This window comes from Lethenteron reissneri, chromosome 20, assembly GCF_015708825.2.
Source record: "Lethenteron reissneri isolate LAM-NWPU_2019-01 chromosome 20, ASM1570882v1, whole genome shotgun sequence".
In the NCBI taxonomy this organism is placed as follows: Eukaryota; Metazoa; Chordata; class Hyperoartia; order Petromyzontiformes; family Petromyzontidae; genus Lethenteron; species Lethenteron reissneri.
The window spans coordinates 8,405,415-8,424,714 of record NC_083798.1 but is presented as its reverse complement, the minus strand read 5'-3'; the positions used below and the strand labels follow the sequence as shown (position 1 = coordinate 8,424,714).

General features: G+C 45.4%; 1 protein-coding gene across 1 annotated transcript in view; it reads left to right on the top strand.

The window, feature by feature from the left end:
- The first annotated feature begins 3,226 nt into the window (after nt 1-3,226).
- POLE (DNA polymerase epsilon, catalytic subunit) overlaps nt 3,227-19,300 on the top strand; it is a 90,129-nt gene continuing 74,055 nt past the window's right edge. Inside the window, 9 exon segments of the mRNA XM_061554752.1 lie at nt 3,227-3,407; nt 6,628-6,766; nt 7,791-7,871; nt 8,393-8,437; nt 11,705-11,797; nt 12,445-12,599; nt 14,415-14,556; nt 14,969-15,049; nt 17,567-17,674. Of these exon segments, the coding sequence (XP_061410736.1) occupies nt 3,364-3,407; nt 6,628-6,766; nt 7,791-7,871; nt 8,393-8,437; nt 11,705-11,797; nt 12,445-12,599; nt 14,415-14,556; nt 14,969-15,049; nt 17,567-17,674 (888 nt within the window). The 5' untranslated portion in view covers nt 3,227-3,363.

The window sequence follows — 19,300 nt, the reverse complement described above, 5'->3', positions numbered from 1 at the left end:
GGTGTACACCCAGGACCCCATTCAAACCAAAAATGGCCTAGTCTCAGCTGATGAAAGTTGCAAGCGAGAATTTCATCATCGCTTGCAGCTGGGGTTGGCATCGTCCCCCACTCCTCCTGATGTCGAGGGTAAATGGGCGAGGTTTAGGACTGTGACTCATGCAGCTGCAATGGCTGCTTTGGGTACGCGGTCCAGACCTCCGCAGAAACCCTGGCTGACAGAGGAGGTGTCCATGTTAGTTGAGAAAAAGCGACAGGCCCACTCTCATCGGCTACAGCATCCCACGTCAGAGAATGAGGAGGTTTACCGCAGCCTTCGCTCGGAGGTTCGGAGAGCCGTAAGGCGATCCGGAGTCTGAGACCAGGAAAGGCACCGGACGAGATGATCTCCCAAGCGAAATGCTGAGGGAGGGTGGCGTTTGTGCACAGACTGCCCTATATGACATCATAACAACAGTCTGGACCACTGAACGGGTTCCGCAGGATTGGAAGGATGCCCTGGTGGTCCTCTTTAAGAAGGGGGACCGCACAGACTATAACAACTACAGGGGCATCTCACTCCTCAGTGTGCCGGGAAAGGTCCTGGCAAGGATTATTCAACATCGCCTTGCTAGGCACGCTGAGGAGGGGCTTGCGGAGCCCCAATGTGGTTTCAGGAAAGGGCGGTCCTGCACAGATGCCATATTTTCTGTCCGTCTGCTACAGCAGAGGTGTAGGGAATTCTAAAAGACCTACATCTCTGCTTTATTGACCTGGTCAAGGCCTATGATACCATCAGTAGGCCTGGGCTCTGGGTTGTTCTTCGTGCTTTCGGAGTCCCTGATCCTCTGCTCACAATCATTAAGGACCTTCATGATGGTGAGTGGGCCCGGGTAAAACTACGTGGCCGGGAGTCAGAGCCTTTCCCTGTACACCTTGGGGTGCGACAGGGATGTCCTCTGGCTCCCACATTATTTAACATCTATTTTGACCGCATAGTTCGTGAAGCCTTCAATAGCTGTACCGGGGGAATTTCCATTTGGTACAGATATAATGGGAGTCTGATTGACGCCCGGGAACGATCAAGGGATGGCTCCCTATTGGTCAACCACGTTATGTATGCCGATGATTTGGTTATAGCTGCTCATTCAGAAGAGGAGTTGGAGACGCTGCTGCTGAGACTGGAGCGTGCCACTAAGAGGTGGGGCCTTACCATCAGCCCCCACCAAAACTAAGCACCTGCCTGAGTATTTTGTACCATCGGACACTCCACCCCCACAACTCCCAATCGGTGATGGGGCAGTAGTGGAGAGAGTGGAGAGTTTCCCATACCTGGGCAGTGTGCTTATGACCGGCTCCAGTTTAACAGCAGAGGTCTCACTCCGAATCAGTCGAGCGGCAATATCTTTTCATCGGTTGCGTAACGCTGTGTGGAAGCTACCTGGTCTGTCGCTCCGCACGAAGCTTCAGGTCTTCTCGGCCACAGGCATTCCCTCCCTTCTCTACGCTTGCGAAACGTGGACCCCCCTAATGGAGCATCTTCGCCGGTTGGAAACATTTAGGCTGGCCTGCCTACGATCCATCCTGGGTTTAACCAGGCTGGATTGTGTGAGCTCACAAATCCTTGAAAGATCTGGGCAAAGTCCCATCGGTGAGTTCCTCCGTCAGGCAAGGCTGCGTTGGCTGGGTCATGTAGCTCGCATGCTCAGCCACCGCATGTCCAAGCTTCTTCTGTTTGGCTGGATAGATGGGTCTAAACGGGAGTGGCACGGACTAGAGAAGAGATGGCCAGATGTGGTACATAAGGATGTGGAGCTGATTGGACTTGCCGATGACTGGTACCAGCGGTGTCAAGATCGGCCTCTGTGGAGGAGGCTCGTGAAGGACGCTACTGGGCAGTTGGAGGCAGTCGCCCTCCAACAACAACGGAGGGCGGAGGAGCGATGCTCACAACAACGAGTGGAGCGCCGGGTGGTGGCTAAATAACAGCAAGTTGGTACAGTAGGGGGCACAGGTGGTCAGCCAGTCATCTCGGTCATCTCGGTCAGTCGACCCGTGGCACCTGGGTCTGCCCCGTGACCTCCTGCCAGCGGGCGTTCGACACCTCAAGTGGCCTCAAGGTGCACTTGGCCTGGCACAAGCGTCGTGGTGACGTCACCGCCACTTAGTGGCGAATGGCGGTTGTTGTTGTGTGTGTGGGGAGCGGTGGTGTAGTGGTTAGCGCGCGGTGCTACAAACCCGGCGACCCGAGTTCGATTCCCGCTCACGGCCACCACCGGTGACGATTATTTGAAACGGTCCTGGGCCTCCAAATTCGCAAATTCGCTTCAAATATGACATTTCTTTACAGAAAGTGATGGTCAAAATATACACAGCACAGTGCTCCATCCGCACGTGACGTCACTGCAAAAGAGGCTCCCCCCCCTCATTAATAATCATGAGCGCGTGGATTTTACACTCCCGCAGGTCGAGCGGAAATAAAACATTACTGTACGCAAATTCGCTTTCAATTTGACGTTTCTTTATTGAAAGGTAATCAAATAAATAAGTGTACGCAGCAACAAAGTGTATTTGGTGTCTTGATTTATTTCCTCAGCACTTGAAACAAAAGGTAAGTATAATGCTTATAAATTATACAATTTCTACATTTTCCAGACTATCGAATTCAAATTGATTACAACCTTAGCGAGCGAAAGCAGAAGACAATAAAGTATTAGAGCAGTGATTTCGAACTAATTGAAGGTGAGTTAAATGCAGTGCTACAGTCACATAAAGTGAGGTGTTTTGTGACATAGTTTTGTGCAAGAATCTGCCATTAATACAATACAAGAGATTCACGCAAAATATCGGACACCGAGGTTCATTTTTTAAGTTAAGAAATTTGTATTTACGTGCAACAACTACAAAATTTACAGTGAAATGCAGTGTAGTGTTTGATGACATTCTTTCGTGCAAGATTCGCTGCCATTAAATTTACACAAGATACAATTACACTCTGCTCAATTGTTCCGTAAATATTACAGCTTCCGTCTTAGGACGGGCAAAATGCTCGTCGTGATTCCAGCAGGTGATGTATTGTGAGTGGGAGGAGGCACAAGTGGGCGTGGCCACTTTGTGGGCGGGGCCCCCCCCCCGTAGTGGGCGTTATGCGCTGGTGACATCACGGGTAGGCGGTGCGTCAGACTCATTTGCATAGCTCCTCGGTGGCAGTCACTCATTCAGGAATCATTTCCGGGTTAACTTTTGGCGCGAAAAGTTGCTACCGATAACTGTGCTTTGAGGCGGAGAAGCGGATAGCCGAGTCAGCCCTGAGTCTCTTAGCGCTTCTTTCCGAGTATTCCCTCAGTCCTCCTCGGAGTCCTTTACTCGTGTGGAGTCGTCGGAGATGCCGACGCTGCAGAACAGCGGCCGCCTGCGAACCGACGACGGGTAAGCGAATGAGTGAGTGACATTGTCCATGGCTCACTTTCTGGATCCGCTGCTAAGTACAATCAGTATTGCTTTGCGGAAGGGACATTGCCTGAAACGTCTGCCTGTTGTACGTTATAGTTTTCACGGCAGTGTTCGTGACGAATCGTACATGGACGTTGTGTTGTCTTTCTAACGCCTCCATTGATAGTGACCTATAGCTCACGGTGGATGGGGGTGGTGCAGGGCTGGACGTGACTGATGATCGCCAGTTGCCATGTGCGGTAACTCACAAGTGCCCGTGCTGCTTTGTAGCGGTGCTAATCATAGATAAAAAAAATACGCTTTTGGCATGTAGGGCAGCTGAGCTGCATTCACTGACAATTGAGGTAGAACTGGCATTGACGCTCAATGTGATGTAGGAAAATCACGTGTCGCACTGATGATCCCTAATACTGTATAAATGAAGTTGTTTGCCTATGGAATGTACGGTCATAGTAGCAGGTGCTGCACAGCTGAAGCCAGCTCCGTAAGACACAGCAAGCGATGTTTTGTCTCTGGTTGTAAATTATACACTAGTCAGCAGTGGCGGCTCCTGCAAAATCTCTCGGGGGGCAAATGTTTGGATGATTGATAAGGATAAGGTCTACCCATGCAATGGATAAATTAACAGCTTAAGTATGTAAAGGCAACTTCACTACTTTAATATTAATGAAAAATAAAGTGACTCTTACAATACATCTCCTTGTTTGTTTCTATACTCACTATTATTACACTACTTACATCACATTACTCGCTTAATACACTGCTTACTTATACTGACATTTTGCTCTTCTCTCTTTCAAAGTAGCAAAGTGATCAATTACTCTCTCATTGAAAGCAGGCATGTTCCTGACTAGTTCCCTCTCCATGGAAAGCATAGCCATTGCATTCAGACGTTCCTGTCCCATTACATTTCTCAGGAATGTCTTGATTCTCTTTAAGATTGAGAAACACCTCTCAGCTTCAGCAGTTGTCATGGGAGTGGTTATGAGGATGTTCAACAGAGCAACAGTCTCTGAAAAAGTATCCTGGAGGTTGTACTTCAGCAAAACCTGGTACAGCGCTAGTGCACCACAGCAGCCCTTGAATTCTGGACTCTCATAAATGACAGACAGTTCAGTCTTCAGCTTCGCCTTATTTAACATAGGGTATGCCCTGACAGTGATGTTCAGAGCCTCAACAGGGAATGTATGGCCATGCTGTTGAAACATCTCTCCTTGTAGCAGCGTGGCACTTACAAGGTGGTCGGTAAAGGAGAACCTTTCTTTGGTGTGCAATACAGTATATAATTTAATGTTGGGTTTGTCTATGGCAGTATATAGTAGGGTGTAGACTCGTGTGATGTAAGAGAATAAAGTTTAGATGCAAGCATATTATATATATTTTTTACGACGTAGAATTGTAATGTATTACTTACTGTTAGTAACTCAGCGTATTGTAGAGTATATTTAGTATACTGATGATAATATGTAGTTTATACTTTAGTTGTTTACGTGGTGGTTTTAGTTACTGCAGCTACATACTATTAACACTCCTTCCCTTCATTAATGCTACCCTTATCCCCTCCCTTTGATGCTGCTAATCCTGCATAATGCACGGGCATAAATAGTACTATTCACATACCTGCATTTCCCATAAATATGCTAAATTCCTCTTGATATTTCATATTCTTTTGTTAAGGCTCCCCCTTTCTTCCCCCCTTCCAACCCAGCTTATATACATGCTCCAAGCACATGTGCTGTTTCATTCAGACGCTGTCGCCTCAACAGACCTGGTTTTCACCTGAGGACGGCTACTTGCGTTGTGGCCGAAACGTCGTGAGAATTATTTTATTATGTTTTATTTTTATTACTTTATTACTTCCCTTCTACGTGACTTTACCGAAAGAACCAAGAAGATTAATCCCTGCAGTCACGAAAGCTTTAAATCGAAATTCCACTAGGTGGCGACAAATAATATTGTTTACTGAAACGTGCTGACGTATGATGACATAAGCACGTTAGTGCGAGCCCTCCCGGAAGCCATAGAGAATGCATTGGAGCGCCCGCCGTTCGAAAAAAAACATCTTTGAATGTAAGTCTATGGGAACACTCTGGGCGATTCTCAGCCAGAGTGAAATCGCCCAAAAAGAGGCGGTACTCCACAGAACGTGACATGACGCTGATTGGACTATATCCAGAGGCACAGTAACGGCTAGCATAGCTCTGTGGTTGAATGAGATTGTTAATGTGATTGAAAAAGTCCCTTTCACACATTGGTGGTGCGTCGCCCAATCGCCCTAATGAAGAAACCGCCCCTGCTAGTCAGCCTCTTAAGCTAGCTTATGAAACCGAGCGTTATCTTCTAATATTCCTGAAAATTATTGAAAAAGCGGTACTGTTACAGTTTTCCACTGAAGATGATGGGGGACCCAGGGCAGATCTTGGCGGTCGCATGCCCTCCCGTGCAGTAGCTGAGGTATCTTGACAGAGCGCAGTCAGCATTGGCATTGAGGTTTGGAGGCATCAACGGCTTTGGCCATGGTGACGTCTCGATTATCTTTTTTTTAAAGGGGAGCCTTACACTTGTACTGGCCTGCTCACTGTGGTAGCTGCATGGGGAGGATGATTGCCGTAAGGAGCCGTCCATAAATGACGTCACACACCTAGGGGGAGGGGGTGAGACATTTGTGACGATGTGTGATGAGGGGGGGGGTTTGAGAAATGTGACGTCACGTCAAAATGCGCAACTTTAAATAAATAAAGACAACACGTTCTACTTAATTAAATAGATGTTTTAATAAATGTTTTCTCCTACAACATCAGAGTGCAGCGCCACATTAAATACGCACTACAATGACAATTGTTTAAAGCGATTTGAAGCATATTTTCTTTTTGGGGGGGGGGGGAGCAGAGCTCTGTGACGTCATATTTGAGGGGGGGGTCTGACTTTTTGTGACGATGGGGGGGGGGGGTGGGTAAAAAAATCGTCCAAAATCGCGTGACGTCATTTATGGACGGCCCCTAATGTTCACAGTTCACAGCACTGTTGCTTGGCTACCATCGTCTCCGTGGTGCACAGATCGAGGACTGACGAAGAGATGCTCTGAGTTGTCGCACCGTCTTTTCTGTACGAACGTTACTGTGGCTGCACGAGTTGGGTATGGAGTCGCCTGGCTCGCGGAAAACTCTTTCTGCCCCTCCTCCCCCACTACTGTCAGTGCTGATGATGGGGGACCCCAGTCGGCCGTGCGGCGGCTGGAGCGGAGCCGCCAGGTGGACGAGATGGACCTCAAATTCGGTTTTGTGCGACTGCGGGAACCCGGGGAGCACACGGGCTGGCTCATCAACATGCACCCGGTACCTCCTGCTCGCCACGTTTCTCCACAGTCACAAATCAGAATGTCATCACTTCTGCACAAATGAGCCTCACCACAGGAATGTGGAATGACCAGTCGAGAGGGTGGCAGAGTGACACTGGTAACAATTTTGCCTCTCACAGAAAGATGGCCCTGGGATTGTATTTCTGCGTGGAGTGTAAATGTTTTTCCTGCTGTTTAGTGCATGGGTCTCCTCCAAGTTCTCTGCTTTCCTCTCATAGCTAAAAAATACACAATGTAGCTGATATTGGCCAAACATCTCAAAACAGGTATTCCTTGATTTACGGAAGGGATGCCTTCTTAAAAAAACACGCATAATACGAAATTTCGTAAATCAGAATAGCTTTTCCCTTTCATTTAGAACAACAAATTAAGGATGTGTTACGGACAGCCATACGAACTCTACTCCTCACCTAAAAATATACACCTATATCACTTCACAATAAAAAAAAATAAGAAATAAGAACAAATATAAAAACTGTTGAATAGTAATTAATAAAAAAATTACCTTTTCAAGGAACTCACTAAAATATATGCTGCATATTGGAATAGCTGGACAGGTGATGTGAAGGCATTACTGTTGCACTGCAAGAACACCGTAACGCTGTCGCGGATGGATGACGCAGCCTCCCGGGTGCTTCTTGTTTGATCTCATGGCGCTTGCCGTGTGAAATTTCCTGACCGCAGAAATTCGATTCAGTTAATCGAAAAGTGTCCTTAATTTGTCAATTGTGCTAACGCGAAATTTCGTAAAACCGAACATTTGTATATCGAAGGATACTTTGATCTAAAAAAATACCAGCAAATGACTCAATTGGGATTACACAGTAGCAGCATCAACACCTACTTGGAGAACTCGGCAGGACCTTCTAAAAAAGTTTTGAGACTCCATGAGGCTTTCCTGGGTAAGCAAGTAGAGTAATAACAATCTGCATACACCATTGCATTAGTTTGTAAGCACAAGTAGCCTAAGAGTGTTTGTCGTGTCATTTTGTGTCTCGTAGACGGATATCTTAGATGAAGACAAGAGGTTGACGAGTGCAGTGGACTACTACTTCATTCGAGAAGATGGGAGCAGATTTAAGGTCAGTTTTGCATTTCAGTCACTTTCAGTTGTGATTTAGCTATTCTGTTGCTTTGTCTGTGAGTGAATTGCAGATATACTCCTCCACCCACCCACCCACCCACTGTCTTAACGTGTATATCGGGTCAGTGGGAAGTGATGCTGTCCACGGTTCAGAATTTGTACCCGCAGTGGCACACAGGAGAGTGCGTGTGATTCAGAATATGTATGACTGCGGTAAGTATGAGGCTAGTCTACTTCATTAGTGTTAGACCGACATTACAATTACGCATAGCAACCATCGCTCTCCTCATGTAAAGTTTAGACCAGGTGCTGAGTCACAAGGTGTCCACAGAGACAGCTGCCACTGGATATGCCCTATCAAATGTTTCAGATGAGATATAAATTGCTTATCACTTGTAAAGAGCTGTGAGATGTCCCAGTGTACAGGGCCCTCTATCAGATATGTATTCTACATTTTCCGTGACCTGTACTGTATGGTTTGTGTGTGGAAAGTGACGGCTTGAACTTCGTGTCCCTCAGGTGGCTCTGCCGTTCAAGCCCTACTTCTATGTCGCTACTAAAAAGGTAACATGCACTGATAATTGGTTCTTTACCCGTCTATCTGGCAACAAAACTGACACCTTTTTACAAGGAGTCATGTTTGCATAGACCGCAATACCTGCAGTCATAATACAAACTAAAGAACATAACTCTGATAATGTGCACTGTCCTTGAAGTTGATTGGTCCACACCCGAGACAGCTTTCCTTCGAGCCTAGTCTCATATGGGTTGGACCAGATGGCGTCATCTGGTCCAACCCATATGAGACTAGGCTCGAAGGAAAGCTGTCTCGGGTGTGGACCAATCAACTTCAAGGACAGTGCACATTATCAGAGTTATGTTCTTTAGTTTGTATTATGACTGCAGGTATTGCGGTCTATGCAAACATGACTCCTTGTAAAAAGGTGTCAGTTTTGTTGCCAGATAGAAGGGTAAAGAACCAATTATCATATTTTTACTGGCAAATGAGGTCCCCATAGTGTAACATGCACTGTCACATAAAAAAATGACCTGCAAATTACTCAATTGGGATTAAGTAATGGGATATAACACCACTGGTTAATCATAGGAATGAAGTGCCGACTCGCGATGCTGAATTTTAAACATAAGCAGTACAGACGAGCAAAGGAACCCGTCACCTATGACTCATGGGTGTGAGCGGTATTCGTTGCCTGCGCTGGCAGACCAATGCCCTAGGTTATGTTTACAAATAAGACTCCTCTTGTTTTTTTGAGTTCTCACTTGGTTGAATAAAATTACTTGAAACTTGTTAAATTGAAACTTCTTAGATGCGGATCGTCTCTGGAATGACATAAAGGCATTTTTTATGTCCACTGTGAAACTGACAGCGCGTATAATTTAATGGTTAATAATACCGCAGTAGCTTACGTGACTGCAGGAATTACTCTTTGGTTTTCTCGGTAAAGTCACATAGAAAGAAAAAATAAATTAAATAATAGCATACGACGTTTCGATTGCAACACAAGCAATCATCATCAGGTACAAATGAAAGAGAAAACAAACCTAGTAAATACTCTGGTTCTTTCGGTAAAGTCACGTAGGTATAAAGTCAAATAAATCGCGACGTTTCGATTGCAACACAAGCAATCATCATCAGGTGGGAAAACCACAGCAATAATTTGTTTTGCTGAAGTTGGAGAGAGATGCTGTGGTAAGAGGTTATATAGGTAAGAAAAGCTTCAAATCTAGATTAAACTTAGTAAACTTAGAAATATAATGCAATACAACACAGAGAGTCGGCTAACATAACAGTCAACACCCTACCTGGTTGATTACGTTCTTCCAAAGATTGCTAAATTTGAGAGAGAAACAACACACAGCCACGGAGACCCATAGACAGACACATAAGCAGAGAGATAACACAGAGACACACAGAGAGAGACACACACATTGGCACACAGAGAAACAACGCCTCTGTCGAGGCCTTAAATAGAGAGAGAGGGGGGGTGTATAGAAATTAGCATGTCAATGAGAGATTTGTAGCTTTCGTGACTGGAGGAAATGATAGAGCAACAACACGAGGACAGAGAGAGAAAACACACTTAATAAAACAAAACTTAGTAAAATTTGGAAATGTAATGCAATGCAACACAGAGAGTCCGTCAACACACAATTAACGCAAAGCCTGGTTGATTACGTTCTTCCAAAGATTGCTAAATTAGAAGTTAAGTGTGAAATTTTGAGAGAGAGACAAGACACAGATACAAAGACCGACGCACAAGCAGAGCGAGACAACACAGACACACAGAGAGAGAGAAACCAAACTGCAGGAAATGATAGAGCAACAACACGAGGACACAGAGAGAGAGAAAACACACTGAATTAAACAAACTTAGTGAAATTTGGAAATGTAATGCAATGCAACACAGAGTCGATTACGTTCTTCCAAAGATTCCTAAATTAGAAATTAAGTGTGAAATTTGAGAGAGAGACAAAACACAGACACGGAGACACATACAGACAACAGAGACATACAGAGAGAGAGAAAACAAACTTAAAACCTCCCCGTAGAGGTGGTTCAAACTTGATTTGGAGCTTTCCTTGACTGCAGGAATTACTCTTTTGTTCTTTCAGTAAAGTCATGTAGAAAGAAAAATTAAATAATAATGTAACTATATCGGTTGTTTATTCACCTTAACCCACTTATACGCAAGGTCGATTTAGGCAACTCGGGAAGGGAATGACGTGGCAAGCTGAAAATTCCAGACAGCATAAGCTGTGCAAATTTTATGACGTCAGAGCTCAGCGTTTGATAGTTTTTGCTGCTTCACACAAACAGATGTATTTTCTGCTTTATATTTAAGAGCGAGCTTGAAAATAGTCGCGTTGACTTAGAAAATCGAGATAGCTATGCAGCGCATTCGTGCAGGATAGACGGCCTTTCGGAGGGTATGGGGGGGGATGCGTGACGTCAGCAGGCACACTGCGTAACGCTGCCACATGCGGGTGACGTCACAGACAGATGTGACGTCACCGCTCACTTGCCGTGCAATATATTATATCCATTATTGCGCCACTCCCCCCCCCCAAAATAGAAAAGTCTATTTTCATACTTTTTGCATTGTGTACTATCTGGAAGCTACCTACATGCCAAATTTAAAGTTTGTTGCATGTCGGGAAGTATGCTAAACATTTCGAACAGACACACATTCACAATTCATAGTATAGGTTTTTGGGTCAGATCGCGTTATTTATAAATGTGTCGTAACCCTCCACCACCCGACATGGCCAAACAGTAAAAAATGTGTCACGTTTTCAAAGGACAAATTAATTGACTTCTTTAGCCCACCGGTGTGCTGAAGAGAGAATCAACAGCATTTAAAAATTTGAGTACGACGTTTCGCTGATAATTACAATCAGCTTCATCGGGCAAGAATGGTGAAGCTCTCCTGTTGCTTCCGGTCTTAAATAGAGCAGCATCAGGGTGACGTCATTTAATTCAATTCAATCTGGTGCAGTGATTCTAGGTAAGGAGGGGGAAGGTATTGTAATTATATAGATTGGTAATCATTCAATTGTTATTCATTGCTATTTGTTTCCCTTATAAGGAATTGTAATTGTATTTATTTGATAATACACTTCCAGGCCGCACTAAGCCTGTAGCTGTCCTACTATAACAGTACATGCCCCTGTGTGGGCTACATGAAGGATCTCTGTGTAGAAGTGAGCATCACCGCGTAGCTGAGTTGTGTCGACGGGTGTGTCCCCAGTGCGTACGCACGTGCGCGTGTTGCCCTGCGCACACTCACTCGACGCCGTGTTTCCCCGCAGGGATGCGAGCGCGAGGTGTCATCATTCCTGTCTCGCCGTTTTCAAGGGAAGCTGTCAGGCATAGAGATGGTGGCCAAAGAGGACCTGGATCTGGTGAGGCTGCACTCGTCTGTGAGACACCGTGGCTGGACGCGCGTCAGCCTATCACGCGGTAAACCGGTTACCGGTTCCAGAATCGATAACAGTTTCCGAAAGTCGGGAACCGGTCGCCGTTTCCAGTGGAACATCAATAATGAATGCCCTGATTGGCATGAGCAAACGTACACACCGCGTGGTGCATTATCTGTCGTTTATCAGCTAAAAAGTAAAGGTGCAGTCCTGCAATTACTCGGACTCCACTGGTGGCCAACTGGCCTTTGATAGAGGGAGCTGTCATGGATAATTGGTCTACTCTTCCACCCTGACCAGACATGTTGGAAGAGGTGGGCCTACCGCGCACTGCTGGGTGGACAGAGGCGGTAGGGGGTATTTCAGAAACTTGCCCCATGGTTCCAACTGCAAAATTTTACCGGTGACCGCTGGCTTGCAAGTCCAGTGTGTTAACCATTACACCATGGCAGCTCCTTGCCTTTCTCAGTTAAAAACCTAAGCATACCGCGTTTATTACCAGACATTTGAAATTGGTAACCATCGTTTTTATCGTCTATTTCATTTGGTTACCGGTGCTGCAATAAAAACAATATTTGCTCAATAAATGAGGGCGTGTATGCACGCGCTTGCCGCTCTGTCCACATGCGCAGCCCAATCACCTGGTGGGCTTGAAGCACACCTACATCAAGCTCAGCTTCATCACCACGGAGGACCTCATCAAGGTGCGCAAAGACGTGTTCCCGGCGATCCGCAAGAATCGTGAGCGAGAGAAATCCAACGATGCCTACACGAGCATGCTGTCAAGGTGAGGGGTGGCCCCTGTGGGGTAGCTGGGCCGTGCAGTGACGCCTCTCCGTTATGCCACACTCGCTCACTCGGTCCCCTCACCTCACTCGGTCCCCTCATCTCACTCAGTTCACTCACCTTGCTCGTTCACACAGTTCCTCTCGCCTCTCTCGTTCACTCGGTCCCCTCCTCTTACTCGGTCCCCTCACCTCACTCGGTCCCCTTGTTCACTCGGTCCCCTCGTCTCACTCGTTCACTCGGTCCCCTTGTTCACTCATTCACTCGGTCCCCTTGTTCACTCGGTCCCCTTGTTAACTCGGTCCCCTTGTCAACTCGGTCCCCTCGTCTCACTCGGTCCCCTCGTCTCACTCGGTCCCCTCGTCTCACTCGGTCCCCTCGTCTCACTCGGTCCCCTCGTCTCACTCGGTCCCCTCGTCTCACTTGTACACTCGGTCCCCTTGCCTCACTCGTTCACTCGGTCCCCTCGTCTCACTCGGTCCCCTTGTTCACTCGGTCCCCTTGTTAACTCGGTCCCCTCGTCTCACTCGGTCCCCTCGTCTCACTCGGTCCCCTCGTCTCACTCGGTCCCCTCGTCTCACTTGTACACTCGGTCCCCTTGCCTCACTCGTTCACTCGGTCCCCTCGTCTCACTCGGTCCCCTTGTTCACTCGGTCCCCTCGCCTCACTTGGTCCCCTCGCCTCAGTCCTTCACTTGGAAATGTATAGCAGCCAAATACTGGAAATGCATGTTTTTAAATGTGGAGGGAAAAACCGGGAGACCCCGAGAAAAATTCACACTACCACAGGGGAACATGCAAACACCAAATATACAGGTGTCAGGGTTAGGATCAAACCCACGACCTCCTGCATACCGGACGAGAGAGGTAACATCTCGCCACCATGGCGCTCAGGCTCTTGAGAAGTGAAAACAAGTTTATTCCATGAAAGGCTGCATTGCCTTGGCTGCATGAAATGTCACCTGCCAATAGCAGGTGACATTTCAATTTGGAGCCACTCAAACACAAGAGTACTAACGGCCTTTATGAGTCTCAATTGTTATGCACGTGCTCAGAAATCAAAAGTACAGGCAGTCCCCACTTTTATAACACAATGCCTTCCTGGAAACCCCATAGTGAATTAGATAGTCGGACCCTCTTTTCCCATAGACAGTAGAAGCAGAAACATCACTTGCCAATGCGTTTTTTCTTTAACGGCCATATTTAACAGGGTTGAATAGGTCAAAATCAACAAACACACTTGAGAATATCAAAAGCACCATGGCAAATCACATCGGAAACAAGACTGACTGTTGCAATGTGTTTGGAGTCATGTCGGAAGGTGAGTCACAAATAAACTTCCTGCATAAATCGATCATTGGTGCATGACATAAACGTCGTGAATATAAAACGTCATAAATCGGACCGTCGTAAACCGCAAACCGTCTGTAAAAACATTGTTTATTATTTACGCTTGTTTACCCAGGAAAGCCTGAATCTCAAGACTTTTTGAGAGCGGGCAATGTTGCTATGTGTTTTCCCAAATAAGGTAATCATTCATCATTGGGATATTGTGGCCAATACCACTTCCTTTTTTTAATTAGCTAAGGGAGGAAACAGACAAACCCAAAGAAAACTAATACAGAGCAGGAGTTACATGCAAACTCCTAAAAAAAAGACACCAGTTGCAATTCGAACCTAGGCCCTTCTTATTGTGAGGCACAAGTGTGAACGTGGCATCACCCTGCTGTGCTAATTAATGAGCTCATCTCCAAACTAATCAAGTTACTACTTGAATAGGAAACGTTCTCGAAACATTGTTTTACTCTTGGTCCCAGTGCGCTGTCTGGAGGCAACTTGCTGGCAGAAGATGAGGGCAATTCCAAGAAAATGTCTGACCAGATGGAGAACATCACGGACATTCGGGAGTATGACGTCCCCTATCACGTGCGCGTGGCCATAGAACTCAAGATACACGTGGTGAGTGACTTGTTCATGTCACCACGAATCTGTCATTCTGTCTCATTTGTTCTGCCTCATTCCTTCAATTAGTCTGCAAGTTCATCTGCCGTAGAGCAAAAGATTTCAAGTTGACTGAGCGGTGGTAGGTTGGGGTTGCTAAAATGGATACTTTGTGAGGATTACAACTGTGGTTGTCCTATAAATAGACTCGCCCCCGCCATTGGAATGTGGAATTTCCATCACTGGCTCAGGACTGAGATGGGTAGAACCCAATGCTTACACTGCCCAATTTTTGTCATTTTGTATGTAGCCTGATTCTGGTGGTGATGGTTTATGTCATTACTCAGATAAATAGTGATTATTATTTTGTTGTGGTGTTGTGATTCGCACCCACTGGCGCAACATGTTGGTGATTTCTGTTGTGATGCAGGCACACTGGTACAACGTGCGGATTCGGGGCAGTGCTTTTCCCCCTGAGATCACCCGGAGAGATGACCTGGTGGAGCGGCCGGTGAGTTTGCAGTCTTGTCGGGTCTGTGTTGGAGTGGGGGACGAGTGCAGAGCCGTGTGTCGGTGCATGTGTCTGTGTCTTTGGCTGGGTCGTCTAGCCCGCATGCTCAGCCACCGCATGTCCAAGCTTCTTCTGTTTGGCCGGATAGATGGGTCTAAACGGGAGTGGCACGTACTAGAGAAGAGATGGCCAGATGTGGTACATAAGGATGTGGAGCTGATTGGACTTGCCGATGACTGGTACCAGCAGTGTCAAGATCGGCCTCTGGAGGAAGTTTGTGAAGGACGCTGCTGGGGAGTTGGAAGCAGTCACCTTCCAGGATCAATGGAGGGCAGAGGAGCGACGCTCATAGCAACAAACGAGCATAGCGCCGGGCGGCTAACACGCAGAGAGTTGGCACGTGGGGAGCACAGTTGGTGCATCTGCCAATCATATCAGTTAATCACCTGGGTTCGTTCCGTGACGTTCTGCCAGAGGGCCTTCGACACTTATTGTTGTAGGCGCACAAGCTGATAGCTATGTGTGTTTAAACGTTTGTGGTAGCTGATTGGTTTTACCATTGCACTACAATCCTGACTGCCTGTGTTCAATTTCTGGCTATGTGCATAATAATGGGGTAGTGGTAACTGAACCTGTCCTAGACCTCTCATAGGTTAGCCCGGCCTTCAATAATTACCTCATGCAATGTCTAAACGTTTGCACTGGGGAGACGAATACAGCGGGGAGTGGTTCTGAACACGACCCCCCTCGCGCGCAGTGCCATCCTTAACTGGTTATCACTAACTGTACTTACCCTTCAGCCTTTCAGGCTGAACGGGAGATGTTTTTATTTCTATTCTTTGGGTCTTTTGGTAAAGTCTTGTAGATGGTTCAAAGAATATAACAGAACCATCTATGTGACTTTACCAAAAGACCCAAATAATATGAATTCCTGCAGTCATGAAAGCTTTAAGTGAAGATTTGTTTTAATTTCGTTAGTATTCTTTGGTTCTTTCGGTAAAGTCACATATAAAGATAAAATAATAAATTAAATTAAATACTAGCATACGACGTTTCGATTGCAACACAAGCAATCATCATCAGGTATAAATTAAATAGAAACACAAATCTAGTATACTTAGAAATGTAATGTAATACAACAGAGAGTCGGATAACATAATAGTCAACACCCTATCTGGTTGATTACGTTCTTCCTGAGAATGCTAAATTTGAGAGAGAGATTAAACACAGAACCAGAAACATATAGACAGACATATAAGCAGACAGATATCACAGAGATACATAGAGAGAGAGCAAACATAGGCACAAAGAGAAACTACGCCTCTGTGTCGAGGCCTTAAATAGTGAGAGGGGGGGCGGGGGCGGGAGAGAGAGGGAGGGGTTAGAGAAATTAGCATGTCCATGAGTGGAAACGGTGAGTGGCAAGGTGTAAAAAGCTTCAGAGAGGGGGGCAGGGGCGGAGAGAGAGGGGTTACAGAAATTAGCATGTCAATGAGTAGCACGATGAGTGGTACGGTGCGAAAGCTTGAAAAAATTAGGAGGCAGGGAGAGAGACACACTAAATTAAATAACCTAGCAAAAATTTCGAAATGTAATGCAATGCAACACAGAGGGTCGGTCAACACACAATTAACGCATAGCCTGGTTGATTACGTTCTTCCAAAGATTGCTAAATTAGAAGTTAAGTGTGAAATTTAAAAAAACACAGACACGAAGACCGATAGACAAGCAGAGAGAGAGACAACGAAAAAACCCAGAGAGAGAGAGAAAAAACAAACTTAAAACTTCCCCGTAGAAGTGGTTCAAACTTAATTTGGAGCTTTCGTGACTGCAGGAATTATTCTTTGGTTCTTTCGGTAAAGTTTCTCTTTGTGCCTATGTTTGCTCTCTCTCTATGTATCTCTGTGATATCTGTCTGCTTATATGTCTGTCTATATGTTTCTGGTTCTGTGTTTAATCTCCCTCTCAAATTTAGCATTCTCCGGAAGAACGTAATCAACCAGATAGGGTGTTGACTGTTATGTTATCCGACTCTGTTATATTACATTACATTTCTAAGTATACTAGATTTGTGTTTCTATTTAATTTATACCTGATGACGATTGCTTGTGTTGCAATCGAAACGTTGTATGCTAGTATTTAATTTGATTTATTATTTTATCTTTATACGTGACTTTACCGAAAGAACCAAAGAATAATTCCTGCAGTCACGAAAGCTCCAAATTAAGTTTCGTTAGTATTGAGAGAAATGGGAATCGGTGGTTCGGTGCTTCACGCACTGCGCTTTGAATCTGCCAAAATGTGTTGGAGTCTTAGCAATGCACATCCACCAGTGCTTATTGGTATATTAACCTGACCTGGGCTTTCTCTAGGTTAACTCAGCCTAAAAGGATTACAGGTGTATTGTGTGAACGTCCGCAATGTGGTAATGATGGAGGTTCACGGCTGGCCAGTGTTATTAGATGTGCACATGCGCTAAGGTGATTGTGAATTCCAGATTACCGTGGTTGTTTTCAGGACCCAGTGGTTCTGGCCTTTGACATCGAGACGACCAAGCTGCCCCTGAAGTTCCCCGATGCTGAGACAGACCAGATCATGATGATCTCATACATGGTTGATGGCCAGGTAAGGTCACCTGTTTACAGGCTCCATTGTTGGGTCCAGCCAAGTCACGTCACATGTCTGTCATGAAGAGTAGCGTTGCTTATCGCCTGTTTTCACAGATTTTGTCGTTTGAAATTTCAGTCACTTTCAGGTCTCCAAAAAACTCACCGAGTCTCAAGACTCTTTTTCAGGAGGGTCCCGCTAAGTGTTCACGGTTGGGGTGATGATTGCCATGTGCTTCCCAATTAAGTACAGGTATCTCTCTTTATGAAAGAGATGTGTTCTGCAAAAAACACGCATAATACGAAATTTCGTGAATCGGTATGGCTTTTCCAATTTATTTAATACAAAAAATTATGGATGTCTTTAGATAGTCATTCCAGCGTTACTAACCTAAAAATATACACCGAAATCACTTCACAATTAAAAAATTAGAATAATGAACATACATTAAAATTATCATATAACTAATTTTAACATTTTTTTTACCTTTCTTGGGAACTCACCAAAGATCTGCATGTTGGAATGCCTGGAAAGTTGATGTAGAGGCGGTTTCGTTGCACTGCAGGGACACCGTGTTGCTGACGTGGATGGATCACGCAGCCTCCCGGGTGCTTTTTGTTTGATCATCTTATGGCGTGTGCCATTTGAACTTCGTTTACGTGGAAATTTTATTTTTTAAATGGAAAAAAATCCATAATTTGTCAATTGCATTATCACAAAATTTCGTAAACCGAACGTTCATAAATTGAGGGATAGCTACTTGGCAAGTAATTTGTTTAAAAAATAAATTGGACCTTGACACCAGTGCACAGCGGCCGACTGTTCTTCAAATGAAGTCGTGAGATATTTCGTGTCCACTGAAGCAGAAGTTGCGTAGTATTTTGTTGAAAATACATGCGCAGTATTAACCAGGGTGGCCTGCCGGATTCGAATCATGAACATCTCTCATTATCGGCGAACGCTCTACCGCTCGCTATTGTTATGTCAGTCACACTGATGTAACAAAATTCCTAGAGCTGGAATTTAATTTGAAAGTAAGTGAAACTCCTAATTTAAGTTGGCCTGGTTTTTTTTACATTAATCAAAATCAGCTGATGACCCTATTGGCAGGCATGTTCTCCAACTGTCATGTTTTCTTGGAATATAAAATAGTCACAAACACAATTGTCAGCAGTTGCGGAACATATTTGCCAACAAGGACTCTCCATTTTGATAATGTTCTATGTAAAATTAATAACGATTGGACAAGAATAACTGGAGAATATGTTTAAATTGAAAATAAGTAAATATAATTTCAAACAAGCAGACAGCTTTAGGATGAGTGCAGCTTGGAAATGTATCATTAAATAATAACATGCCAACCTTTTAAAAAAGTGTGTGTACATTTGTAATGACCAGAAGGGATAATCATGGGTAAGGGTGCGTTATATAATAACCAATTATGAGGGGGGTGTAACTGTGCTAAAGGTTAAAGGTGGGGTCAGTCTGGAATCTCTGGGAACCTGCTCGAAGGTTCTAGAAGGGGCGTGGCTAGAGGCGGGGCCTGGCCACGCCGAGGAGTATATAGGGGGGACGTGACCGACAATTCGGGGCTGTCGTTGGGTCCGGGTCCTGGCTGCCGTCGCTGTCTTCGCCGTCATCTCT